Source organism: Chelonoidis abingdonii, chromosome 13 (assembly GCF_003597395.2).
Source record: "Chelonoidis abingdonii isolate Lonesome George chromosome 13, CheloAbing_2.0, whole genome shotgun sequence".
Classification (NCBI taxonomy): Eukaryota; Metazoa; Chordata; order Testudines; family Testudinidae; genus Chelonoidis; species Chelonoidis abingdonii.
The window spans coordinates 1,524,910-1,552,632 of NC_133781.1; the positions used below are offsets into that span (position 1 = coordinate 1,524,910).

Below are 27,723 nucleotides of genomic sequence, written 5' to 3' on the forward strand. Positions count from 1 at the left end.
GCACTTTAACCTCTTTTATTACATCACCGTTGTTGGGTTGAAAAAGTGATTAGCAATCAAGTTGATTCCTTCTCTTTTGCTCAATCCTCACCCAGTAGGGATGGGAGGTGGAACAGTCCTTCTTCTGGAGGATTTCCTGTCCTTGGTTTTTTTGGGCTGGAAAAGCAGACACTTGTTGTTGGCTGCATCCCCGCGCTGATAGTTGGTGACTCTACCCAGCAGCTTGTTGAGCTCAAAATCATTTCGGATAGCGAGTTTCAGGTGCCATGGGGAAATCTGATGCCTATTGTGGTGTTTGGTGATGGAGCCAGCCCTATCCACAATGTTGAAGATCAGGTATTCAAGAACTGCAGCCACATAAACCAAGGCTGTGGCTCCAATACCCTTTGCAAAGTTTCCTCTGCAGAGCATCCTATCCATGTGGCTAACAGGGAGCAGCAACCCAGTCCTGGATGAATAGGACACCTTGGCCTTGAAGTGCTTGGAGGTCTCACTTGAATTCATACTCTCACTCATGTCACCAGCTGACAGTGTTCAAGCAATTTGCTTGCCTGGTCTTTCTGGCCTCTCTTTTCTTGTGTTACTTTCTTAGCTTTCTAGCCTGGTCAGATGAAGTCTGGCTTGCCTTGGTTTGGCTCATCTTATCAAGCAGAACTATGAACTAAACTTGCCAACCCCCTGGCCCTTTGAAAACCTTGGCAGAAGAGGGAAAAAAAGCCCACCACACCTCAGTTTCTGATTGATCAGATGCTAACCAATGGAAAGCTACATCCCTTCCCAGCAAAACCAAGTGTGATATGTCATCCGTTCTGTGACATCATGCCCTTCGGCAGTCCTTTTCAGATGTGATTTTTAGCCAATCACAGTGGCCCTTAGAGAAGCTCAATTATAAAATGATTTTAATTTCCTATAGTAATGATCCTTCTTTAAGCCTTTGAAATTATGAAACGCACAGGATGCCCCTTTCCACCATCAACTATTCCCTTCCCCAAAAAGAAACAGCAGAGGCACCAGCTTCAGTCTCCCCTGATCTCCCAAAACCAGAGCATCCTGAACTGACCTCTCCTCTCAAAGACTCCCTCAAACAACCAGGGTTCCAAGTCAATCCTACTACCCTCAAAAGACAACAATACATGTTTGTTCACAGTCTACATTATCATAATGGTCCCTGGCCATAAAATGTATCATTCAATTACAGGATTGGAGCCTTAGGCTTTGTCTACACTAGAAAAGGTTTGCCAACATAACTGTCCTGGCAGACCCTCCTAGTTTACACAGCTTTTGGTTGCTACATCAGTAGAATTTTTCTAGTCTAGACAAGGCCTAAGGTACATCTGCAATTCAAGAGTAGACATACTCAGACAGAGCCATTTATGCTTGTCTGCTCTGTACAGAAGAATTGATGGCAGTGGGCAGGGGATAGCTGTCTCTTCTGCACCACCTCACCCCTTCCTGGGACCTCACGGAGGCTTCTCTGAAGGTCAAAGGGTCAGGCTCCTGAAAAGGACATGGAAACCAAGACCTTGTTACAGTAATGTCTATTTCTTAGAGAGGCATTTCATCAGTAAACCTCCAAGCCTTTCACAATCTTTCATTTATCTATTCTCACCACACTGCCCTGAGGCAGGGCTGTGCTATTATCCCCGCTTTCTGATGGGGAATCGAGACACCAAAGCTAAGTGATTTGCCCAAGAGCACTCAGAAAGCCCATGGCAGAACTAAGATGCAATCTGACCTCTTTTCCTTCACAAGCCAGCACCACAACCAGCCTCTTGCTCCACTGAAGAGAGGGGCTATGGGGAAAAGTATAAGCACAGCAGTGAGGCATGGGTTTTTTTGTTTTTTGGCTCATGTAGCAACGCCCCTTTAAGTTTTAGGTACAGACCAGGCTACAGTTTCGTTTCCTTTTTGAGACCAGAAAATCCTCCTAAACAGAGGATGATGGGGCCACTGAACTGCATTTCTGGGCTCTTTAAGGCCTCAGTTCAGGAAGATACTTAATATTCCTGAGGGAATTCTTTGCCAAAAAATTAAAAATTCTGCATGTTTTATTTGTCAAAATAATGCAGTATAATATGCTGGTTTCAATAGTATAGGTAATTTATTTCAACTACAATACAATTTATGGCAAATGGGAGTGGGGAGCATAGGAGGAAATCGCGAGACCCCTTTGTCTGATAGTAATGTAGCTAGATTTGACCCTTTACTTCTAGTAATTAGTCAAGAAACACAAAAAAGTCATATGCTCAGTGTTACATAATAGGCAACTGAAAATCAAGTGAGTGCTGGGGAATCAAACTCAATTTATATTGGCTACCAACCATCTCCAGGAAGGTCAGTAGCAAACAGTTCACGAAGCACATTCTGATAGGAAATTTTTTCAGTCCAAAAATTTAGACCAGTTCTAATCACTAAAGCACCATAAGCATTTATAAGGCAATACTGTCCTTTACATTACCCTGGCAAGGTAAAGGACCTTAAAATGTTTACCCCTGTTTTATACTCCTGGGGGAATTCACAAAGACAACAGGAAGAATTCATTAAGCTGGCAGGCTGCTACATTCTGTTCCATCTGAGGAGACAGGACCTGCCCTACGCCCACCTCCTCAGAAACACCCCCCAAATCCCTGCCCTTGCATATCAAGCATACTGCAACAGTGAGTGAGAGGGAGATGTCTCTCTCTCTCTCACACACACAACACAGCTCAGCCCCCCAGAGGTGATTTATGTCTCTACCAGCTGCTCCTGGTGCCCAAACCACCCTACTGCACTACTTCAGAAGGACACATAGCCACTCTTGCAGCTTCCCTGTCAGAAGTCATTTTTCTGTAGGGGAAGCAAAAAGATCTGCAGAGGCCATGAATTCTGCAGCAGTGGTATAGAACTCCCCCAAGAGTATACCTGAATGCATGCACAGCACCACTGCAATCAAGAGTACTGTTGTACTCCCAGTCAGGCAAGTGCTTAAGTCCCTTACTGAATGGGAGCCTGACGACTACAGTTCCCATCATGCAGCACAGGCACAAAACTAGAGCTCCCTCTTACATGGGGGGGGGGGGTAGCTCGCGACTACAGCTCCCATCATGCACCACGAGCACAAGACTACAGCTCCCATCATGCATCATCAGGGCAAGGGAAAAGCCAAGAGTGTCTAACCCTACTATGGATAAATGCTGTAACTCCCATGATGCTCCTGTGAGAGCCGAGGTGCCCTTTGGCAGTGAGCCGGAGACTCCAAATTCCGTCAGTCCCTGTGCGCAGGACTCCATTTTCCGTGATGCACCGGGCCACACTCTCCCTCTATCGGCCGGAAGGTATCCGCGGCGCAAGCGCGCTCCTCCCCGAGCCTGTGGAGTTGGGGGTGCGCCGCCATCTTGTCACGGTCTGAGCCAGCGCTGTGTAAGCGATGGGGGAGGAGGGGTCTGTCTCTTAAAGGGGACACGGCCCCAGGGTGGGCCCTCCCCTCCTCGGGGTGAGCTCGGAGAAAGGGGTGGGGGACGCCGGGTCGGGCTGGTGGGTATGGAGCGGGGCCCGGTGCTGCCCCCATCCCGCGCTTTGCCCCGACGGGCCCGCTTTAAGGTACCGCGACGGAAAAACGGAAGAGGCAGTTGGGGAGGGGGCGAGCAAAGGGGGATTAGCGCGCGCGCACACACCTCTCCCCGCACAACGGCCGCTCCTGCCGCGCGCCTCGCTTTAATTGGCCAGAGGCGCCCGGCTGGAAGCGCGGCTTGAGGGAAAGGGGTGATCCGGGCCGTGGGGGAGGGGCCATAGAGGAGAGGGCTCTGATGGGGCAGAGGCGGGGTTAAGGAAAAGGGGCGGGGCTACAGTGGTAGGGAGGGGGAGTCGGGCGGAGGGACTATGATGGGGGAGGGGCAGGGCTGAGGGAAATGGGAGGAGCTATGGTGGTAGGGACAGGGATGGTGGGTGGAGCTGAGGAGGGGCTATGTTGGGAGGGCAAGGGGTGGTCTGAGAAGGGGAGGGGCAGGGATGGGGCTAATGAATATTGGAGGAACTTGGGTCATGGGTGAGGTTGATGGAAAGGGGCGGGGCTGTAATGAGAGGGGCAGAGGTGGGTCTAAGGAGTAGGGGCGGGGCTATGGTGGGAGGGACAAGGGTGGTGGGCAGAGCTAAGGAGGGGTTTTGGTGGGAGGGACGGGGCAGGCAGTGTGAGCTGGCAGGTCTAGGGCTGTAAGGTTGCTGGGCAGTCGAGTTGGTGACTGGCACAGGATGAGTGTGGGGCCTGGCCCTCTTCAGGGGATTTTACTGGGGCAAGCTGGAGTGGGGCATTGGGTCCCACTGTCCCCCATGTGGTGAGAAGGGCAGGGCACAGGGGGTCCCAGGGATGCACTGGTGGGAGCAGCAAGTCAAGGGCACAGCACAATGAATTAATAGATTGATTTACTCCTTTGGTGGGAAGAGGTTGCATGTTATTGATTAAACTGATTATTTTTAGACAAACTAATACAGCAGGAGAGGGAAGAGGCCTTTGAGAATCTCTCATCCCCCTGCACCCTAATGATGTGATAGTCCCCTTTCCTTCCCTCCCTCAGACCCATTTCTTCCTGGGATATTCCCCTTGCCTTCTCCTGACTGATGGATCTCTACTGAGATGTCCCTCTACCTTGTTTGGTCCCTCACCCCATATACTATTTCTTTTGGTGGGTACGGTCTTCACTAGTTGAGTTCTCAGATGCTTTCCTCACCCCCAGTAATGCCCTAGTTGGGCTCACTGCCCCCTGTATCTGTCTCAGTGTGCCTCCCACTGCACCTCAGACAGGCTCTCAGCACCACTCCCTCTGTGTAGCCCCAAGGGTTTGCAGCTCACGCCCTAGCCTCTCTCTCCCCGCTCCCAGGCAGGCAGCGTCCTTCGTGGGAGGATGGAGCAGAGGCAGCAGGGCCGCCAGCGGGCCTCTGAGTGTATCCGCAAACAGAAGCGCAAGGAGTTGGATGCCCGGCGCAGCAAGTGCCGCATCCGCATCGGGGGCCACCTGGAGCAGTGGTGCCAGCTCAAGGAGCAGCTGGGCTTCTCCCTGCACTCCCAACTAGCCAAGTACCTGATCGACAGGTGAGAAGTGACTGGAGAGGGAGGGATGGGAGTACTGGTCCCACAGCAGGTGCCAGGGTATGAGAGAGAGGTCGTATGGGAGGAGGGGGAAGTGGTGGGGGCTCTGTAGAATGGACATAGGAGACCCTTGGTTTCTTTCACAGCCTACCTCCCCCTAACAGGGCCCACCCTCCTCACAACCCCCATTTCCCCACAGAACCCCCTGTGCATCCTTCCCAGATCCTCACAGGTTCCTCTTGTCCAAAGCATCCCCCCCGCCCCCCTTTCCCTGACAAGCTCCAGGGTGTCCTTTCCCCTGATTTCCCTGGCGTCTGATCTTGATGCCTGTCCCGTGTGGTGGTTGAGATTTTGGAGTGGAGTGATGAAGGTCATGGAGCAGGTTCCCTTTTCTGGGTGAATGGCTCAGCCATGGGGTGCAGGATCTGTGTTTTCAGGGTTCCCTGCCTGCCCCTTGCTGTTCACTCAGTCTCTCACCTTCTGTCCCCACTCTCTCTGCTGCAGGTATACTTCCCAGAGCTGCGTGCTGAGTGCAGGTAGGCACCTCTCCTGCCCAAATGGGGTCTCTGTGATTCTGCACACACTTCTCCTTGGGGGGAAGGGTATGCAGCTTTGAGTGTCCTTCTAAAAAGGGAGATGCAGTGGGGGGGGATCCCCCCTTTAGTGACAGTCATGTCAGGGAGAAGGATTACACGGTGGGGGTTGACTGTGCTTCAGCCCCAGTGGTGATGCAGGAGGCGGTCGCGTTGTGTTTGGGGCACTAAGTCTCTATACCCCCTTGTGGCTCAAGTCTGTGGTTTGGTAGTACCGTCTAGTAGCTCAAGTCTGTGGGTTGCCAGTGGGGGAGCCTAGGCCCACCGCTCCGCTTGGTTCTGACCCAGGGCCCTGGGGCTGGTAGTTCAACGATATCACTAAGTCTGCTTGCTAGGTTTCTTCTACGGTACCCCTTGCCTCTCCTGAGGCCCAATGGGGGCCTGGTTATTGACTTGCAACACGTACTCAACTGTAAGGGATCCAGAGGTTCCTCACCCTCACTCTGCTATCTCTCTGTTGGTGGCCTGCAGCTCCATATTGAGGTCTGCTTCAGGCAGTGTGGAACTCCTGCTGTATCCCTGCAGAAGCTACCAGGGAAGGTCTGCTCCCTTGCACTGACCACCCAGACTGCACAGTGCCCTTTCAAGCTCCACATCCATTGTGAGCACACCCCGCAGATGAAACTGAGCTGAGCCTCCAGGGCCCAGAGCTGCTCCTTAACCCTCCTTACAGCCTATCACAGGGGGTTAGAATTAATTAGGGGGATATTGCTGTGGCCTCCAGGGGTATTGGGTTATATGAGGGTGGTGCTGTGGCCCCCCGTCATGGAGTTCAGAGTGCAGTCCAGACCAGTAAGAGGTTGTGTCCCACATTCCCTGCAACCCTGGGTGTCCTGCTGTGCTTTTCAGCATAGGAGCTGACTCTATGGGTGCTCTGGGGCTGGAGCACCCACAGGGAAATATTTGTGGGTGCTCTGCACCCACCGGCAGCCAAGCTCCCCTCCCCACCTCACCTCACCTCCTCCTTCTCCCCGAGCGCACCCACACCCCTGCTCCTCCGCCACATCCCAGTGCTTGCTGCTGCAAAACAGCTGTTTCGTGGAGTAACAGGCTCCAGGACGGAGGGGGAGGAGCGGGAACGCAGACACGCTCAGGTAAGGAGGCGAGGCCAAGGCAGGGATTTGGGGAAGGAATCGAATGGGGCAGAGAGGGGGCGGAGTTGGGGCAGGAACTTTGGGGAAGGAGTGGAGTCAGAGCGGGGTCGAGCATCCACTGGTGCCAGCAGAACTCGGCGCCTATGCTTTGCAGTGCACAGCCTGGGATGCTCACAATCACCCTACAAGCATGCTCTGTAGGAGAAAAAGGGATCCCCTCTGGCCCCTGGTTTGAAGCAGGTGCTCCATCCTTCCTTATGGCTCCGTTTGCTTCTGATCAGCTGCTGACAGACCTCACTGTGCGTACAGCTCTTTTGATTGCTTCTTGGTGAGCTCAGTATCTGCTTCTTTTCTCCTACTGCCTTTTCTGCTTGTGACTCATCTTTATGCTTTCCTTTGTTCTATTTCCTTCCCTGAAATAAACAGAAAACAATAAAACTAATCTTTCTTTGAGTCTCACCAGCCTTTTCACTTGAAAAATACTTAAAACTATTCTACTAGTGCTTGGAGTGCAAACCTCAGTTAAAATAGCAAGCTGTGTATAAATCTTATTTTGACTACACCACTGTCAAAGGGTGTTGGGGTGAGATCCAGACCAGTAAGGGGTTGTGTCACTGCTTGCCCTGTAACTCTGGGTCCTGTACAGTGCTTTGCTGCTGTAGCCTACAGCCTGGGATGCTCACAACCAGCCTCCAAGTATGTAGGTTACACCCTGAGTGTCTGTGCGCTAGACTGCCTGGGTTCAGCAGCTCTGACCCCAGCAGCGAGTCTACAGCCCTATTCTGGCTTCCACCAGCCTTGGTTACAACCAACAAGTTGAGCCTACCACTCTCCCAGTCCTGAATTTTCCCAAAACCATGTGCTCTGCAGTGTTCAGAGAAATAATATGGTCAGCTTGTTCCTTTGAAGAGACAAAAGTTTATCACAGTTTATTAACCAGGATAAATACACCCTTCCCTGAAAACAGAACTGAGCTGGTTTATAATAAAAATCAAACAAGTTTATTATCAGGACATTGGTTAAGTGATACCAAGTGAAAGGAATAAAGTTAGAAAGAGAAACAAGCAAATAAAAGTGAAAACACAGACTGAAAAGTCTAAAACTGAATCTAGCGAGGTACAGGCTTTGTTCAAAATATTTTTGTCACCAAGCTTCCTTCTTCACAACTGTGGTTCACTTTCCCAGGCCTTCCACAGAAATACAAGATGTTGGCTTTCCTTGTCTCCCTGAGTGAAAGATTTTTGCCTAAGCAGGTTTCTTGCCTATACTCAGTTTCCAGAGACTTCAACCCCTCTCTTGGTTGAAGGGCACATCTTTTTCAGCTTGTAAGAGTTCTGTTCCTTTGCATCTGTCTAATGATGGATGCCAGACATGGCTTTTCTCTTTGCTTATATCTTCCAAAGTTCAATGACTTTGTCTCAAGAGGCAGAGTGACCTCATGCTGTTCTTTCTGTCCTGTGGACTTCCCATCCCCCTGATGATTTCTATGTAAATAGGGCTTCCATTGTTTTTGATCACACCTTGCTTAATTATACTGGAAAGAGATAGCTACCTTGGCTCCTGTCTAGGTGGGGGCCTGTTTCTCCCTGTTTGACCACACGCTTTAAAGCATGATATCATTAAGTATCCATATTTTCCTCATATTGTGTTTGTACACACATTTCACAATGATATTACCAGTGTGTTACTGGCTTTCAGAAAAGACATCACTCTATGCACTTTTCTAATACAGTAATATTGTATACAATCCAGTTGATTCAATTGCTTATCACTTGAGGGTCAAACACTCCTACCTCCATGTTTATAGACCAGTAAACTTGCAATATTTTTTTTGAGAAGTAAAACCTGGACCAAGCTTCTCTGCCGTGTTGGGGCATAGACCCCATGCTGTCTCTTCCTCCACTTGTTAGCTTGATAGCTTTGAGTATTTGATATGTAAATGGACCTTCATTGTCTCTCCCCGACAGCCTGGCTGCTGGTCTCATTTAAACATACTTTACTCACAGTTCTAGTCTATATCCATAACTCTTAACGCACATTGCGTCCCTACATCATGCAAGAATATTAATGATCAGTGAGTTATTAGTTTTCAAATGATACCTCATAAGGCATATGTTGTACAAAGGCTATTCCAGTAGTGTACAGTGTATGAATACAGGGGTGCTTAGAGTCACATGACCAGGAATTTGGGTTATGGGGAGGAGGGGAGGGTGCTGTGGCTCCCCCAGAGGTGTAGGATTATATGGAGAGGTTGAGGTAAATGTTAGGATGGTGCAGTGTCCCCTGTGGGTGCTTGGGTTATAGGCAGGGATGGACAGGTTATATGGTGCTTGGGGCACACTGTGGTTTACATGTGGTTTCCCTCTCTCTCCCCCAGGGCAGGGTGGCTCAGATCCCAGCGCCTTCGCCACAGATGCCCTGCAACGCCTGGTCGTCCTGTCTCACGTTCACAGCCAGGAGTGCAGCTTGATCCCCAATGTGAAGACCCCCTCACCAGGCGACAAGGGGACCCCAGGGAATCTAGTGTGGGAGTGCATGGCTGGACACACCTTCTCCTGGGGCCCCCCTGCACCGGAAGAGCAGGGCTGTGCCCCACCAGGAGGTAGTTCACAGCCCGGCAAAGCTGCCTCACAGCGCAAGAAGGACAGAGGGGCTAGATCAGGGCCCATCCTACCACCTTCTCCAGTTACCAGCTGCAGGCGCTCACTCCGCAGGGCAGCACTTGCCCAGGACTCCTCTGGGATGATAGTTAAGGTGGAGCGCAACCCCCTCGGGGACAGTGGGGTGGTGGAGAGAATGGCAGCTCCATCATCCACCAGCAGCATGGACCACAGCGGAGAGCTAGGAGCAGAGAGCACTGACACTGATGCAGGTGAGGCAGTGAGCAGACCCCCGATCCCAGACACCCATGCAAGCATGGGGTGGCATGATGGATGCAGCTGACCAGCCTTCCCTTTCCCAGGGCCCCACAGCCTTCTCCAGTCCAGCCAAAACTGGGATTCCACCTCCCTCTCTCCACTGGCCCTTGATTTCTTGTGCCCCTGTTAACTCCAAATCCCTCATGGCACTCCCAGCCCAGAGTACAGGCTAGCCAGCTCCCCCTGTACATTGGAAATACAAGTTCAAATAGCCCTTTCTCCACCCCATACCACCTCCTCCCTCTCTGAAGGGGATCAGCTGGACTCTGTTAAGCAAACGAGCAACCCATGAGTCTTAGTTCCATCCACAGTAATGGTAGGGATCCCGTAATAATAACCACCCTCTTCTAAACTAGTACCTATCCCCTTACATTCACCCCCAGCTCTCGACAGTACAGGAGCGTGACACCAGGCCCTGACTGTCTGCAGATTCAGGCCCTTTCGAGTCAAGAGAGAAATGAGTTGAAGAGGAAGGGGACCCCCCTTGCCAGACCCCAACACTCAAATGTTCCCATCATGTGCATCCCAGACTCCATCAAACTGCAGCTTGGGGACTAAGCATCTACCCTAAAACCAGGCTGAAGCCTTGGATGGTTCAGAGATTTAAATCAGTTACAGGAACAAGGGTTGGTCACTGAGTCCCAGTGGCCCGCAAGGTTTTCATTAAGTTCCAGGAATGTGGGTAGGTCTCCTCTTTGCTGCGTCTTTTAACTGTGTTGTAACCATCCAGGTCACTGGCTTGGTGATGCTTGAAGTGAGGACGTGGCCTTACTATTACCGTGAAGCTGAGATCTGCAGAGAAGGGACAGGGAAGGAAGGAACAACCGCAATGGTGAGGGAGAGAGTGCAGGGAAGGTTTGGGAGGAGAGAGGAATGCAGAGTGATTCATGGGGAGAGAGACAGTCTTTTTAGTGACGAGGGCCCAGATTCCATGGAGAACATTTCAGATCCACATCTGTCCTGGGAGCGAATTGGGAACCAGAGCAGGCATCCTGTGCTGTTCACACTGTTGACCTAGTTGGCAGGTGTATCCTGCTTTCTGTGAAACTTTCAAATACAGCCCCATGTTAGGCATGGGGCAGTGGTCCAGTCTGGAGATCCCGAGGAGAGGGGTGGCTGTGGGTGTCCTCCAACTATGGAGGAACAAGGGCTGGAACACAGAAACTGCCAGAACAGATCAGACCATATCTGTCTAGCCCTTTATCCCTCAGTGACCAGTATCAGGTGCTTCATAGAAGAGCCAAGAAACTCCCTATTGGACAATTATGGAACAACTTGTTTATAGTTTCTTCCTAGCCCCCTTCCTCTGGCCTGTTAGTGGTTGGTTTAGACCCTGAATGACGATTTAGTTCCCTTCCTCGAGGCCTTGTCACTCTGCATTCCTCTCTCCTCCCAAACCTTCCCTGCACTCTGTCCCCCACCACTGCGGTTGCTCCTTCTTTCCCCATCCCTTCTCTGCAGATCTCAGCTTCATGGTTCCGTCTCACCCTTCAACTGACTGCACCTAGTTTCTCTCCGTACAGCTCCCCTGGCAGAGGCAGAGGCTGGCACAGAAGGGATAGAGCCGGAGAGGTGAGTGATGGTGGCTCTTCTCCTTATCATCTGTCCCTGGTGCTTACCTATCCCCTGCTCCTGGGACTAGAGAGGAGCTGTCCTGTATCCCCAAAACTGCGATGACACAGAGTCACTCCCATCTGACAGTGTCCGGTATGAAAATAACTGCTGAGTTCTCAAGCCAGTTCCCAGTGGGGCAGTCTTGCCCCATCCCTATTATAATGCATCAGCCCTGTTGTGAGTAGCTTCAGCAGAGAGGCCAGTGACTGACAGGGATATGTAGACAGGATGGCCATCAGGCTGTGAGGAGAGATGATGGGATCAGGAGCCACAAAGCCCTCAGAGACTTCCCCTCAGAGCCATGGCTCCAACCCACTCTCTTGACGTTTGATTCTTGCAGTGCACCAGGATTGGAGAATAAACCAGAGGAGGTGCCTGAGCCCAAAGAGGAAGAGGACGAGGATGAAGACTTCACTGAAGAAGATGACCTCACTTACACTGACGACCTGCGAGATGAGAATTACCACCCCTCACTGGAAAGGTGAGGGAAGCTAGAGCTGGGCTGGGAGGGAGCTGGCTGCACTGCTCTCTGAAGGGCTGCCAGGCTGGACTGAAGTCTGGCACTTTACGAAGAGTCTGTGTAGGTTCTTTCTGACATAATGCCACAGCCCAGCTCTTCTGTCCCTTCACTTTCCATACATTAACAGTTAACCTAGGAACCCACAGGGCGCGTACAGAACAAGGTGTCTCTCTCTGTAGCTTTTCCTGGATGCTTGCCCTTTCCCACCCCCTCCCTACTTTGTGGTTGCCAACACTTTGCTGGCATAATTAAGGCCTCACTCGGATTTCACACTCAGCTGTGGTACCCTGGGATGCTCATAAACACCACTGCTGAGAGCATATGCTCCTAATTCTGAGTTGTATGAGTGAGATCAGAATCTGGCCCTGGAATTGTAAATTCCCCAGGGTAGGGACCTTATTTTCATTACTGGTAAGAGGAGGGGAAGGAATTTGCCCACTGCATGGTCAGAGGGTAAATGGCCCTTTGAAGGCTCAGGGCCCCAGCCCACCTCTTACAGGCTCCACAATGGGGAATGAGGCAGCTCACGTTCACTCAAGGATACTGAGAGGCAGTTAATTAGGCAGGGAAGCACCTGACCATGATAAAAAAAAATTAAGGACCTCAATTAGAAGTGGAGTTCCTGAGAAGAAAGGCAGCTGCTAGAGAGCTGTCCTCTAGCAGGCTGGTGAACGGCTAACACTCCAAAGAAAGAGAGACGTGGAGCAAGCCTACAGAGGGGGAGAGGCAGGAGGTAGCAGCAAAGGGCCGACAAAGAGTGGTTCTGTCTGATCCAAACGGGCCCTGAGCTGAACCCGGTGAGTTGGGCCTGCCAGGGCTCCCCTGCGTACTCCAGCCAGGGGCTTATGGAGAAGAAGGTTCTAAACGCAGGAGACCTGGGGCTGACTAACGCCTAGTAGAGCCATGGAACTTCTGACTCCCCATCACCCTGAAGGAGCCAGAGACTGCTGAGGAGAAGTCAGGTTGTAGCAAGGACTTGACAGACACAGAGCTGGGTGTGATAGCATCGGGGGGTGGAGCCAAGTTCATGTAACTCCCCATCTTGCCACAAGGGGGATCTGATAGACAAAGACCACTTATTTCACCTACGCAGTGAGTCAGTTTCAGAGCTAGGAACAGAACCAAGGTGTTTTGCCACCCAGTCTTGTGCCTTAACCACAATCCCATCCTTCCTCCCAAGCTTCCTTGCGACTTTGTCCTGATCCTGGGAACGAGAGACCCATTTGTTAAACATACTCTGCAGAAGGAAAGCTGCTCTGACAAATCTAACCCTGACTGTTATGTGACTAAACTCTGAGCTCTAACTTCATGTGAATGTGGAATAATACATTGATTCCTTTAGCGCTGGCTTGGAAGAGATGCTTTTTGTCTCCATGCCTCTCCCTTGGTGGCATTAGGTTGCTCTCCCTCTGTTTCCCATGTCTAGCTTCACCTGCCATTAGAGAGCCCCATCTCCCAGGTTGTAACCAGTTCTTGTGTCCATTTCGTCCATTCAGTGACTCCGAGCTGAAAAGAGATCAAAGCCAGACCAAGAGCCGCAAGAGACCTGTGAAGGCTGCGCAACTGCCTACTGAGACAAGTCCAGCCAATGGCAGCCCCTCTGAGGAGCAGGCAGTGCAATCCAGGTGAGAGGGGAAGAGGCAGATGGCCAATCTAGGTGAGGAGGGGAAGCCTGAGCACATAGGGAGAGGAGAAAGGAAGGTGAGAAGTGGGTGAGTGAGAAGGAAGGGATTGAGGTCAGTTTGTCTATCTCAGCTCAATCATCCAAGTGACTCTGGGCTCACCTGAGAAGTGACTGCATTTCCCAACCCCAGAGCTTTTGAATGCTGGCTAACCTAGAGGCCTGAGGGCGTGCATGGGGCTGTCTTGTGCTCTATAACTACAGACCCCTGGCAATAGCAGCCAGACCAAACCGCAGCCAATTCCCAGCACAGAGCTGTCTTCCACACCATGCTGGGTGTCTCAGGCCTGCTCTACACTTAAAATGTAGATTGACATGACTACATTGCTCGGATGTGAAAAATGTCTCACCCCTAAACGCCATAACTATGCCAACCTAGCCCCTGATTAGATGCATCCAGGTTGATGGAAGAATACTTCTGTATATCTAGCCAGTGCTGCTCGTGGAGGATGCTTCGCCACTATGATGGGAGCCATGTGAGGACCTGAGCAAAACCCACTGACATTACTAGAGATTCTTTCCATTGACTTCAGTGGCAGTGGAGCCAGTGATGGAACTAGGGAACAGTGAAGGAGACAAACATACAACAGTCAAGGTAGAGAGGGAGCTCACAGCTCAATTCAATGCAGAAGGAGCTGTCAGGGAACCAGTTGCAGCTCCCTGATCCTGCACCATCTGCTCTCTGCTCCTTAACTGCTCTAACTTATACCACTGGCATAAGATCCCAAACATCAATGCAGGATTGATATATCAGAGCTCCCTGCACAGCACCAGAGAGTGCAGGGAGGGTTCCACAGGAGCCATCTCTGCCTGGAGAGAGTTCCACTGGCGAAAAGAGATTTCTCCTCTGGCCATGTGGGGCTAGAACATGGCCTCTCTGTGTTATCCAAGTGGTACAAGTGACTATAGTGTACTGCAGTATCCTGCCCGCCAGGGAAGAGACAAATGGCTAAATAGGGCTTCCGTAGTTAATCCTGGGGGAATTTTGCGCCAAAATATTTCAAATTCTGAGCACAATATTTTAAAATTCTGTATATTTTATTTTTCAAAATAATACAATATAATCACGCCAGTTTCAATTATTTTGGTAATTTATTTCAAATACCTATCAGCAAGTACATCTGTAACAATACAGACAACAGCAGCAAAGAGATTCAGGAAAAGTTTTTTGACAAATATATTATTTACCGGGCATATTAATACAGAACTTTGATGATAATTCATTTAAACTACAATATAGAAATGTATTTCCCGCACCCTTGAGAAGCAGCGCAAAGGCTTGGGGCTGTCAGGAGTAATGAAGGAGCTGAGGGAGACAGAAGTAATTGATGGGAAGGAGCCTGGGAGTGAACCTGTAGGGGTGCTGGATGTGGGTGGGAGAAGTATGGAACAGGTTTTTTTGGGGGGTGCGGAATTGTTGGGGCGCCTCCCCCCATGCCTCTCCCATTCAGTCAGGCACATCTGCCTCTGTTCCCATATGTCCCTGCATTCCCGCTCCCCATTCAGCCATGCGTTTCTGCACATGTCCCCATGCGTCTTTGCACCCTTCTCTCTCCCTCCCCCCATCTCCATGTGACCCTGCACTTCCACTCCTATTCGGCCCTGGGCTCAAAGTTGTTACCGCACTAGCTCCTGTGCTTCCATCCCAATCTGTCCCCCACACTATCCCTTCAGAACCTCAATCTGTGTGACACACACACCCCCAGCAGCACCGTGTGCCCCGCTCTGCCCCACTCCATATCCTGTGTCTCCTCACCTGGCAGGGCACTGTGAAAAAGGCAGCCTCTGTCCACTCCCCCTCCGTGGCTAGTTGCTCTGACACGTGAGCTAGTTGCCCTCTCTTCTGGCATCACATCAGCCCCTGATGGATAAAAGATGTAATTGCAGCTTCCCTTAGCCTCCCAGTCAGAATCAGTTATTCTACCAGGGTGGGGGGGGGGGGGGGGGGGGGGGGGAGGGGGGGATATCTGCAGGGGGCATTAATTCTGCACTTGCGCAGTGGCTCAGAATTCCCCCAGGAGTAAACTAATGCTGTAGTTTTCATAGGGTTTTATCAGAGAATGATGATAAATATTTAGCAATGAAGTGTCTGGTTCTCTTCACTGAAGCTGCTAGTGTGAATCTGTAATACTTTCATGCAGAAAATGATGTATGCATTAGCGTCTTGTTTCTTAGATTATAAGGCCAGAAGGGACCATTGTGGTCATCTAGTCTGACCTCTTGCATAATACTGGCCATAATTCAGGACTTCCCTGAATTAATTCTTGTGTGCACTACAGCAGAGCTTTTAGAAAAAAATCCAATCTTGATTTAAAGATTGCCAGTGATGGAGAATATACCACAACCCTGGCAAGTTGTTCCAAGGGTTAATTACCTTCATTGTAAAAATGTGCCTTATTAATAATCTGAATTTGTCTAGCTTTAATTTCCACCTTGTGGATTTTGAAGAGCCCAATGTTATTAAATGTCTAGATAAATGATGCTAAAAATCTGCTCATTGCTGAGAAGATATGTTGGTTTTAATACTAGCTTCTGATGTTGATAGTTGAGTTAATCTCTGAAGAGCCAAGGAAGCCAAATTAAGATTGGATGGACGTTGGAAATTGCTTTGGGTGACTGAACCTAATGCAACCTTCACTGAGGTGTGAGGAATGACTCACAATAAATCACTGGGAATTGGGTCAGGTTCTTAGTGAATGATTAGGCTCCAAGTCACCAAAGTATTTAAAAGTCAGTACTGCTGATCTCAAGTGTACAGAAGTAATGAGTCACATCTCAAAAATCATGAGTATTTGATTTGGGGTTTTTTTTTGGTTTGGATTGTTTTGGATTTTTCTAATAATAAGTTATAGGTTCTTTAAATTTGTCTCCTGGTTTCTGAGCCTTTAGGTCACACTCAGGACACATTTTCATTGTTTTTTTTTCCAAGCATGAGGGCTAGAAACTTACATTTTATCTAAATAAAAGCTAAAATTGTCATGTGCTCACTTTTCTTAAAGCCGGGGCTTTAAGAAAAACACTAAATATCACGAGACTCGGTAAATTCACAAGGGCTGATAATGGTGCCTGTGTTTAAACACATGGATAGTCCGATAGAAGTCAATGGGCTTACTCATATGCTTAAAAAGAAGCATATGCTTCAGTCTCTTGTTGAACTGCAGCCTTACATAACACTAGGGAATTAATTATAGATCCTAACTCTGTCTTTCCAGACTTTCTAATGTTTTTATTACATAGGGAGGTGTAAAAGCATTTCCTTTGGAATTAGCTGAACTAAGTGTCAACAGTCTTTCATCCTCAGCTATCTCTTCACGATGATATTTTTTTATGGGGGTTATGGGAGAAAGAAGCCCCAAAATATGCACCCAAACACATACCAAGTAAGTATTAACATGCACAGTCAAGGCTCTTCTGCCTTTTTCATTTCTAAATGTTTTTGTGACTTCAATTCTATACTGAAAGTCTATTAATGTCTGTTTTACAGAGGCTGCTGAAACTAAGTAACAATTTGCTACCAGCAGAGAACAAGTTCTGGAGGCATTTTTCGAAGCACAGCAGAAGATAATGGTAAATTATATATTTAATTTGTGCTCCCCCTTCCTCTCCTTGCATCATTTTAATATTACCATTAGAGGGACACCATCTACTCAAAAATCATGCTTGTGTCTGAAAACTTTCTACCTACAAGTAATCTCTAAAATCACTGGAAATAAAAAGATTATTTCCGTACAAATTTTTCTTTTTCCTTCAGTTTCTTTACTTTGTGCATTTGAGAGCACTCTGTTTAGGGCCAAATTTTCAAAGGTGTGTAAGTGTGTAGTGGGATTTTCAAACGTGCCTAAGTAGGATAGATCTCAGACTCCCACTGAAATCAAATGTAGAGCACCTGAACTTGTCACTCATTTTAAAGATTGACTGAACTTGTTGATGGTGTCCCTTTAAGGTTTAAAGGAAGTAAAGGATCAAATAACTTACATGCTGATGCGTGGTTTTTTTCTGTAGCCGTTATGATACCAGCAGCTAGGGAGATGGAGACAGGAAAAAAAAAATCAGAGGAGCAAGAAAAAGAACATCAAGAGCACATCACATACTGTAGTGTGTGTTCCTTCACAGACGACTCTCATCTCCTTCTGTAAGTACCGTCATCCCAATCTGATGAGAATATGTGTGCAGTATACAGTATTGCAAAGTGTTGAGCAGCGTCAACTTGAACTTGCAAAGTAAGCTGCATAGCCTACATCTTACATAACAAAAATGGCAGATCATCAGTGACTTGTAATATCTATTTTCTTTACCAAAATGGCAATTTTGCTATTTTCTAACTGCTTTTTCTTTTCAGGACAGTCTGTCACAGTCCAACAACAACAAAAGTGAAGTGGCTTCAAGATGAACATTGGAAGGTGGATAATGCAGACAGAACATTTTAAATTAGATCAAACTTAAATGTATAAAGAAAGAGGAATACTTGTGGCACCTTATACTCAAATAAATGTATTAGTCTCTAAGCTTTGGTGGCCAAAACCTACTTCATCAGATGCATGCAGTGAAAAATACAGTGGGAAGATATATATACACAGACATTTGATTTGTGTCTGTTTATTCTTTTGCATAAAGACTATCCGGTTTGGCCAATGTACATGGCAGAGGGGCATTGCTGGCACATGATGACATAGATCACATTGCTAGATGTGCTGGTGAACGAGCTGATAGTGTGGCACCATCATAGGACCTAATCACATCAGCTGCACTATCAGAGGCTCGTTCACCTGCACATCTAGCAATGTGATCTGTGCCAGCAGTGCCCCTCTGCCATGTACATTGGCCAAACCGGACAGTCTCTATGCAAAAAAATAAATGGACACAAATCAGACATCAAAAATTATAACATTCAAAAACCAGTCGGAGAACACTTCAGCCTCCCTGGTCACTCAATAGCAGAGCTGAAAGTCGCAATACTCCCAACAAAAAAACCTCAAAACCAGACTCCAGTGAGAAACTGCAGAATTGGAATTAATTTTCAAACTGGACACCATTATATTGGGCATGAATAAAGACTGGGAGTGGATGGGTCATTACACAAAATAAAAACTGTTTCCCCATGCTAATTCCCCCCTCCTCCCACTGTTACTCACACCTTCTTGTCAGCTGTTGGAAATGGGCCATACTGATTATCACTACAAAAGTTTTTTTTCTCCTGCTCATAGACTCATAGACTCTAGGACTGGAAGGGACCTCGAGAGGTCATCGAGTCCAGTCCTCTGCGCTCATGGCAGGACCAAATACTGTCTAGACCATCCCTGATAGACATTTATCTAACCTACTCTTAAATATCTCCAGAGAGGGAGATTCCACAACCTCCCTAGGCAATTTATTCCAGTGTTTAACTATCCTGACAGTTAGGAACTTTTTCCTAATGTCAAACCTAAATATCTCTCTTGCGGCAGTTTAAGCCCATTGCTTCTTGTTCTATTCTTAGAGGCTTAAGGGTGAACAATTTTCTCCCCTCTGATGACCCCTTTTAGATACTGAAAACATGTTTCCCTCTCAGTTTCTCTTTTCCAACTAATATAACGCCAATTCTTTAAGCCTTCCTTCATAGTAGTGGTCCTCAAGACCTATTAATCATTCTTGTTCGCTCTCTCTGACCACTCTCCAGTTCTCCACATCTTTCTTGAAATGCAGTGCCAGAATTGGACACAAATATCCAGTTGAGGCCTACACCAGCGCAGAGATAGAGCGGAAGAAGGACATTCTTGTGTCTTGTTTTACAACACACCATTAATGCATCCCAGAATCCAGGTTTTTCTTTTTGTGCAATGAGTTCACATGTTGATATGTATGTGCTTGTGATCCACTATGACCCCTAGATCTTTTCTGCCATACTCTTCCTAGACAGCTTTTTTCCCTTCTGTATGTGTGAAACTTGATTTGTTTCTGTCTAAGTGGAGCACTTTGATTGTTCTTTATTGACATTCTCCGGTTTACCTCAGAACCATTTCTCCAATTTGTCCCGATCATTTTTGAAGTTTTGACCCTTGTCTCCAAAGCAGTTGGCAATCCCTCCCAGTTTGGTAATCATCGGCAAACTTAATAAGCGTACTTTCCTATGGCAACATCTAAGTCGTTGATGAAGATATTGACACAGAACCAGTTCCCAAAACAGACCCCTGCGGAAACCCACTTGTTATACCTTTCCAGCAGAATTGGGAGCTATTTAATAAGCACTTTCTTGATACGTGTTCCAGCCGTTATTGCACCCACCTTATAAGGGTAGGGGGCCATCTAATTGTATTTGCCTAGTTTGTCAATAAGGATATCATGCGAGGCGTATCAAATGCCTCATTGAAGTCTAGCTGATACGACATCCACCGCCTTCTCCCTTATCCACAGACTCATTATCCTATCAAATGAAAACTATAGAATTGGTTTGCACATGATTTGTTCTTTACAATCCATGCTGGCTATTCCCTATCACCTTACCACCTTCCAAGTGTTTGCAGATGATTTCTTTAATTACTTGCTCCATTATCTTCCCTGGCACAGAAGTTAAACTAACTGCTGATAATAGTCCACCTTAATTGATTAGTCTCTTTATAGTTAGTATGGCAACACCCATTTTTTCATGTTTTCGATTTATATATATCTTCCTACTGTATTTTCCACTTCATGCATCTGATTAAGTGGGTTTTAGCCCACAAAAGCTTATGCTCAAATAAATGTTCGTCTCTAAGGTGCCACAAGTACTACTCAATCTTTTTGCTGATGCAGACTGTGTTAGGCTACCACTCTGAAACTTAGGTGTATGTGACCAAACTTTGTCTATGTTTAAAAATATTACATTAATGTAATTACGATTATATCCTTTTTTCTTAATTGTATTATGCCTTTTTGCAATACAGTGTGTTTAAGGACTTTTTTTTGTTGATAAATAATAAAATTTAATCATGTTTGTAACATAGGATAATTGCATTTATTCACACTATAAATGATGCCAACCTGTAGTTATTTTGTGCGGTGGGGAGTAGGTATTTAAAATAACTGTCAAACAGTACAGTAATAAAATCATTTGCCCTCTTATTTAGTGACCAGAGTGGATTTTTCTAAAGGTTTTTAATGCTCTTTATTTTTGTCATACAAACGATGTACTTATTCAAGAGCAGCTTGGTTCTACTGACCTAGTCAAGTCTTATTATCATTTCATTATTATTTATATTACCATAGTGCCTTGGAACCCTAGGATGACCGCATTCAGGGGGTATCTTACCAAATACGTCCACACTGCACTGTAGGTCTTAAATTTTCTGTTTATTACAAACCGTCAGACCTTTGAAATTGTAGAGTGATGCTTTCTCCTTCAATCTTATTGTTTTGACCATCTTTTTACTTTAATTAAAAATTGGGAAATTTGATACCAAAAAAGCCATTAGGAGAATGGTATTGGTTACACAGTTATGGCCAATGTTCAAGATGTTCATCAGGGGCTCGGGAGCTACTGAGTCCTCTTGAAAAACTGACCACTAAGGCCTAATTTTCAGAAGCACTGAGCACTTGAGATTCTAGTTGAAATTCAGGGGAGCAGGCTGTGCTCATCACCTCTGGAAATACATGACCACGAGTGCTCACAAGTCAGGCAAATGTTAAAGGCTGCACATGTAACCTTAACTCTGCCCTCTTGTGCAACTATTTTCCAGTGCAGTCTCTTAACTGTATGAACACATGCTATTTCTAAATATAGTGTTGTACAATTTTTTTTCCTTCTAATGTTAGACACATACATGTAGGATCTTGCAGTGTGTAATATTTTTTGGATGCCAGACAAAGAGGTTATGTGCTATCACTATGTGCTGTGTGGAAATGTGCTATCACTATGACAACAGAAACCCAATGATTGTAACATTGTGCAAGTTGTCCTCTGCTAGCTCGCTATCTGGTGAGTCTTGGACCCTCTCATGGGGCAGGAAAGCATTGAGCTCAGCTGTATTTAGCACTGTATCTGCTGTATATTTAGGCTTGGAAAAATTAGATTTTTATTGTTCAATATCAATAAACTTCCATTTAATCATACATGCACACAAACCAACAAAAAAAATCCAATGAAAATTTACAGAAAGGCAAAGTATGAAAAATGCTGCCTGAGAACATTTTAGAGTTTAATTTAAAGCAATTTATATATTGTGACATGATGTTGATTTTGTGTTTTTATAGTTACAGTAGAATCTGCAAGTTATAAACACCAGAGTTATGAACTGACCAGTCACCTCATTTGGCACCGGAAGTACGCAATCAGGCCGCAGTAGAGCCTAAAAAAAGGAAATACAGGACAGTACTGTATTAAACATAAACCGTTAAAAAAAATAAATGGAAAGCAGCATTTTCTTCTGCATAGTAAAGTTTCAAAGCTGCATTAACCCAGTGTTCACTTGTAAACTTTTGAAAGGACCATAACGTTTTGTTCAGAGTTACGGACATTTCAGAGTTACGTACAACCTCCGTTCCCAAGGTGTTTGTAACTTTTAGGTTCTACTGTGTAAAGCTTTAACTTTTGAACGCTAGTGACTCCAGCAGCCTGGAGTGAGCTGGAGAAAAAGTCCTGTATCCTTTCACAGGGGTACCCTTCATCAGAAAGATGGGGGTGTGTACCCAGCCTAGCGGTCCAGGGAAACATCCTCCGAAATATTTCGGTGCATGTCTCCCATTGATTTCAATGGGACTTAGGCATTTAAAGATCTTTGAGGATCTGAGCACTGGCCTCTACACCAACCTGACCTTCAAGACATGAAATGTGTAGTGCTGGGCCAAACTGCGGCTCTTCCCCGTGCCTGGGAGGTGTCGCTGTGTCCATGTGAGGGTCAGTGAGGCTTGGAGGTCCAGGCAGATATCTGAGCAATCTTAGGGTGACCACCCTGAATTCTCCTTTGACCAGGGTTTGCTTTGGGTCCTTGAGATCCAGGGCAGACCAGAGCCATCCTGCACTCTCAGATGCAGAGGTGTTTGCAATGAAACCCTGTCACTCAGGGCCACGGGCTCTGTGGCTTTTTGGCAGGATTGACCGGACTTCCCCAGGAGCCCAGGGATGCTCTCATTTGGGGCAATCTGGAGCTTTGGCAAGAAGCCTGATCTCATAAGGAGGACTTGGGTGTCTGAGGTGAACAAAGGGGGAAAGGACTCCTGCTGCCTCTCTGGAGGGCATTGAGCTGGCCGAATGCTCTGGATCCCTTTCCAACCCTCATCTGGTGCTTGCTAGAAAAAGGACTTGGGACCCTTTGTCTTCCTGTGCTGAGGTCACATGAGTCCTGAGAAGGGGCTATTGGGCACCCTTGGATTCTGCCACCTACATGAGACCAGGCACCAGAAGCCCTTTCTGTAAGAGGCTGGTAGCTGGAGATCCCTGCCCCAGAGAAGGTCAGGCAGCCTTCATCTCCTATGTCTTCTCGCAGTGAGGCGATGAGGGAGATGGAGATGGAGAAGGCTGTATGGAAAAGGAAAACGCAGGCTCCTCTCTGGGAGCACCCAGTCAGTATGTTTCTTCCTTTCCAGCCGCAAGAAGCGGGGACAGTCAAGCAACAAGGATTTGGCCCAGATCGGCCCCAAGAGAATCAGGTAGGACCCTGGCCTGGGACCCTGGCCCCTGCCCTGCCCTAGAGCCCTTACGGTAGCAGAGCTGGGCTGCAGACCAGTCCTTGGTATCCCTGCTCCCCATGGCTGGACTCCGCACTCCACTGAGCGACTGGTGGTGCCTCCTGTGAAGGGGAGTAGTTGGGGAGGGGCAGGGTCTCCCTCTCTGTCTGGATTGGCCTCCTGGTAGGGGTGGCAGTGCCATTCCAGTTGGACTTAGAGGGGAGGAAAAACCCCATTAACCCCAGAGCCTGTTAACCTGCTGTACTTTTCAGTGGCCCCAATGATGGGCAGTCCTCTTGCCATTTGGTCTCCTGTCCATTCCCCCTTGCAACCACCCCTCTCTGTCCCTGCATACGCTCACAGCCTAGTGATACTCCCTGGCATTTCTCACATCCCCATCGCTCCCATCAGTTGGCATCTTCCACTGGGCGTGTGACCCACCCCTTAGCACCCCCATCCGCACACCTTCCCCATTGCTAGTGATGTGCTTTGTCCAATCTCTCCACCACACCACCCCCAATACTTTACACAGCTAATCGAGAGACCAGAGCAGATGGGCACAGATGGGAGAAAAGGGGTTGGAAAGGAGATGGAGAGTCAGTGAGGCAGGAAGATGAAGGGGGCTTTATCTAAACATCACAAGTCATAGAGGAAAGGTGACGAAGGCAGCTGGTGAGCAGGGAAAGATCCAGGGAGGTGGCTGCAGAGGACACGGCTCTTGCCCCTGCAGCGGGGCGATGGAGAGGAGAGGACAGAGGGAAGGTCTATGAGGAAGGGTTTGAGAACCAAGTGGCTGGTGAACTGCATTCTGGCTCCATCAATAACCTGCAAGATCGTCACCCCCTTCTCTCTGCAGGAAGGCAACCAAGCGCGAGATGCTCCTGTGTGACTTCGAGGGCTGCGGCAAGATCTTCTCCAACCGCCAGTACCTGAATGTGAGTGACATGGTGACCTGGGGGGAGGGGCACCGGCCCTGCCCCCAGGCACTGCCTGGTCCCCGTTGGGATAAATGGCCTAATACCATTATGGTCCTGGCATCAGCCCAAATGCGGATGTGACAGTCAGTTCAGTGTGACCCACCGATGAACCTAAGTTACAGGTCCCTCTCTGTGCTTGAGAATATGAGTCTTCAATGGTTTTACAATAGTTCAAGCTGTAGCTACTCATGCATTTAATTCTGGACATCCCCATTTCAATCCCTGGCCCAAATAGGAGCTTTCATATATACCCCAGTCGCTCCCATCTGACTGGCCGTTCAGTGAAACTAGTCTGTGTGTCCTCAGTTCCCAGCAGGACAAGATTCTATATCAGGGCTAAGGCCCTGACCCAAAGCTGATCGACATCCATGGTGAGATTCCCACTGATTGCAGTCAACTTTGGAACATGATCCAATCAGCCGCCTTTGCTGCAGCCTCCACAAAAAAGCTGGGGGTGGACTGGGCCATAGAAATATGGCTTCCCTCTGTCATCCCACAGAGAGAGCCAAGTGGCATTAGGGAGTCCCCCTGTATTGGGGCTGCTGTTCCAGCCCCAAAGCCAAATCAAGCATTCCCTCTGACTCCCAGTTCTGTGGGAGGGCGTTCAGTTAGGAATGAACCAGGGAGGACAGACTGTAGGGTTTCTGGGCGGCAGCTGACCCTACCCTCTGTTTCCCTCCCACCCCCAAACGGCAGCACCACAGGAAATACCAGCACGTGCACCAGAAGACCTTCACCTGCTCTGAGCCCAGCTGCAGCAAGTCCTTCAACTTCAAGAAACATCTGAAGGAGCACGAGAAGCTGCACAGCGGTCAGTGTGCCTGAGCACAGGGGCTAAAGTCTCAAAGCACCTGCCTTCTACAGTGCTGGGCTCCCCCTCAACTCAGCACACACAAAGCTCTCTGAGGGCCCCTCAATCCGGATCCACAGGGCTTCTGTCCCAGTCTGTGGCTCCTACACACACACAAACCCCTGCCATGATCGCTCAATCCAGCCCCACAGCTCCCCTTCAGCCCCAGCCGTAGGCTCCTACACACATGCGCAGCCCTCAGCCGTGCCTGTCAATCCAGCCCCACAGCTCCCAGCCCTGGGCTTCTCTCTCTCTCTCTCTTTCTCTCTCCTCCACCCCCCCCCCCCCCCTCCCCAGGCCACTCAGTCCCAACCTGCCTGGATTCACTACCAATATCTGCTCTACCACCCCACTGCTTCTCGACCCCTGGACCTACTGCCCTTCTCTCGTCCCTACCTTTGCTTCCACCTGGGTAAAATGCCCTGCCCTACATCCCACTGGCCACTGCAGCCAGTAACCCACTCTCCTTCCCCCTGCAGACAAACGGGATTACATCTGTGAGTACTGCGCCCGCCCCTTCCGCACCAGCAGCAACTTGATCATCCACAGACGCATCCACACGGGGGAGAAACCTATACAGTAAGTAGCAAACCCAGCTGGCTTGCTCTGTAACTTGGGGTCTCTTCCTCTGTGTCCCTAAGAATCGCAGCACTGAGTAGCCAAACGTGGAAATGGCTGATCAGGTGCCATCAATCCAGTTCTGGAGGACACAGTCCCTAGGGCTGTCCGGGCCCTCTTCCTAACTAACCCCAGACGAGGCCTCTCCCCCTGCCCCTAGCTCTGCTTCGGTCCCATTCCCAGCTCCCAGCCCCGCGCCTGGCCCCATCCCCAGCCTCAACGCAGAGCTGCTTCCCACCCGCATCCATCCCCAGCCTCAGTCTCTGGCTGCGGCTCTATTCCCAACCCAGGGCCAAGGCTGGGGGTGAGGCCGGGAACAGAGCCGCACCTGGCTGCAGGCCTGGGTGCTAGCCTTCTCCCCCCCCCACTCCCGCAGCTCAGCTGTGGGTCCACTCCCACATCTGTTCCCAACCTCGACCCTTGGCCACAGCCCCACTCCCAGCCCCACCCCCACCGCCAGCCTCGGTCCCCTTCTGCTGTCCATGCCACTTCTCCCCTTCCCAAGCCATGGCACCACTCCAACCCAGGCTCCAGGGAGGACATGGCGGTGCACGGACAGAGGTAAGGGAGGGCATGATCCTCAAAAGTTTGGGGAGTACTGAATTAGCCCGCTGAACTCATTGCCACAGGAAATTGCTGAGGCCAAAGATTTAGTGAGATTCCAGACAGGGATTCGACATCTATGTGGAAACAAAAATATGACCATAATGAACAACAATAATTTTGGAAGGGAGATTAGGTTTTAAGCCAGTTCTCTAACTATTAGAGTCCTGGACCAGACCTAACGTGTGGGCCAGATTAGCCCACATTAGCCACTGCGAGATTCTTACACCTTCTTCTGAAGCATCTTGTGCTGAGCTATGTCAGAGACAGGATAAGGGGCCAGATGGGCTTTGAATCTGATCCAGCCTGGCAGTTCCTGTATCCTATGTGCATCCCTCTCTGAGCTTTCTCTCTGATTCCCTGCCCCGCTTTCTCCACACTCTCCTCTTGATCCCCTTCCCCACCCACAGGTGTGAGATCTGCGGCTTCACCTGCCGTCAGAAGGCCTCCCTCAACTGGCACATGAAGAAGCATGACGCCGACTCCTTCTACCAGTTCTCCTGCGACATCTGTGGCAAGAAGTTTGAAAAGAAGGACAACGTCACTGCGCACAAGAGCAAGAGCCATCTCGAGGTGGCTGCTGGCCTGGCCCAGCCCACGCCGGAAGTGCCAGAACCCGCCCACCAGGACGCACCATCCCCACCCCCCACCCTCGCTGAGGAGACACCAACCGAGGACCACCCAGAGGGCCATGCCCACTTGTCACAGAGCAACTGGAGATCCCTGGACTGAGCCATTCCAAGATGGAGAAGGTGGAAAGGCCGGTGTCCTCCATCACAGCCTCTGCTGAGTAACGGGCCACATCGAGCGGGATCTGGGTCTGACCAGCGCTTGGGGCTGAGCCACGGGGGATGTTGGCAGAGATGATCCCAGCAGGATCCTGCCTTCCAGCTGGATTCTGCTAAGAGTGGGACATAAAGCACTTAGCAGAGGGGTGGGGATAATGACTGAACCATGGCAGGAGACGGTAGTGGCAGATCTGAAATCCTGCCCAGGCACAGAGAGTATGGGGACAGGGAAGCAAACCCCCGTAGCCATGCACAGCCTCCCTGCACCACAGTCAGTAGAGCGCAGACTCTGTGGGCCAAGAGGACTGTGACACCAGGCAAAGGGTCTCACTTTCTCTGGGGCAGGAGAACTCTGAAGAAAGATCCTGAGGTTCGCCCTCCCCAGGAAAAGGCCTCAGTTTTGCTACTCTCGGCTTGGGGGGTTTGGACAAATCCTCAATAAAGAATTATTTTGTTTAATGACTGGGGCAGGGAGAGCATCTTCTCTCATGGTGCTGCTGGTTCTGCAAGCTTGGGTGGAACGGGGCAAGGGTAGGTGAGCCTGCCTTCATCCCAATGGCCACAGCTTCTGCTGCCGTTTCCCTCCCTATCTCCCAGATTGGTGTAGCTCCAGTGACTGCAAGATCTGCAGCCATCCCCCGTCCAGCTGCGGAAAAGCCTGCTAGTGTCATGGTCTTTGTATTAGAGCAGAATCTTGGCGTCCTAACGGAGACTGTGAGCCCATTGTGTTGAGAGCTGCCTGCATGCACTGTGAGAAAGTCTCTACCCTGAAGAGCTCCCAGTGTAA

The 27,723-nt window shown here is 49.0% G+C and overlaps 1 protein-coding gene and 1 long non-coding RNA gene across 7 annotated transcripts; one reads left to right on the plus strand and one right to left on the minus strand.

Annotated features, from left to right (window-relative positions):
• LOC142047689 (uncharacterized) lies at positions 1–3,829 on the minus strand. Its single transcript, XR_012656965.1, has 2 exons — positions 3,654–3,829; positions 1–1,497 (listed from the first exon to the last, which is right to left on the minus strand). It is a non-coding gene; the product is annotated as an uncharacterized LOC142047689 (long non-coding RNA).
• ZNF692 (zinc finger protein 692) lies at positions 2,695–27,395 on the plus strand. Of its 6 annotated transcripts, none has more exons than XM_075071961.1 (12): positions 2,695–3,579; positions 4,854–5,065; positions 5,567–5,598; positions 9,127–9,621; positions 11,176–11,239; positions 11,622–11,762; positions 13,298–13,426; positions 23,020–23,082; positions 23,957–24,035; positions 24,774–24,888; positions 25,407–25,506; positions 26,559–27,395. In XM_075071961.1, exons 1-12 carry the CDS (start codon positions 3,010–3,012, stop codon positions 26,878–26,880), a joined length of 2,322 nt encoding a protein of 773 aa, XP_074928062.1. In that variant the 5' UTR covers positions 2,695–3,009; the 3' UTR covers positions 26,881–27,395. The 6 variants fall into 6 exon arrangements, with proteins under 6 accessions (XP_074928062.1, XP_032627014.2, XP_074928063.1 ...); XM_032771123.2 differs by having other exon boundaries at positions 11,191–11,239; XM_075071962.1 differs by having other exon boundaries at positions 2,695–3,399.
• Positions 27,396–27,723: the final 328 nt, after the last annotated feature.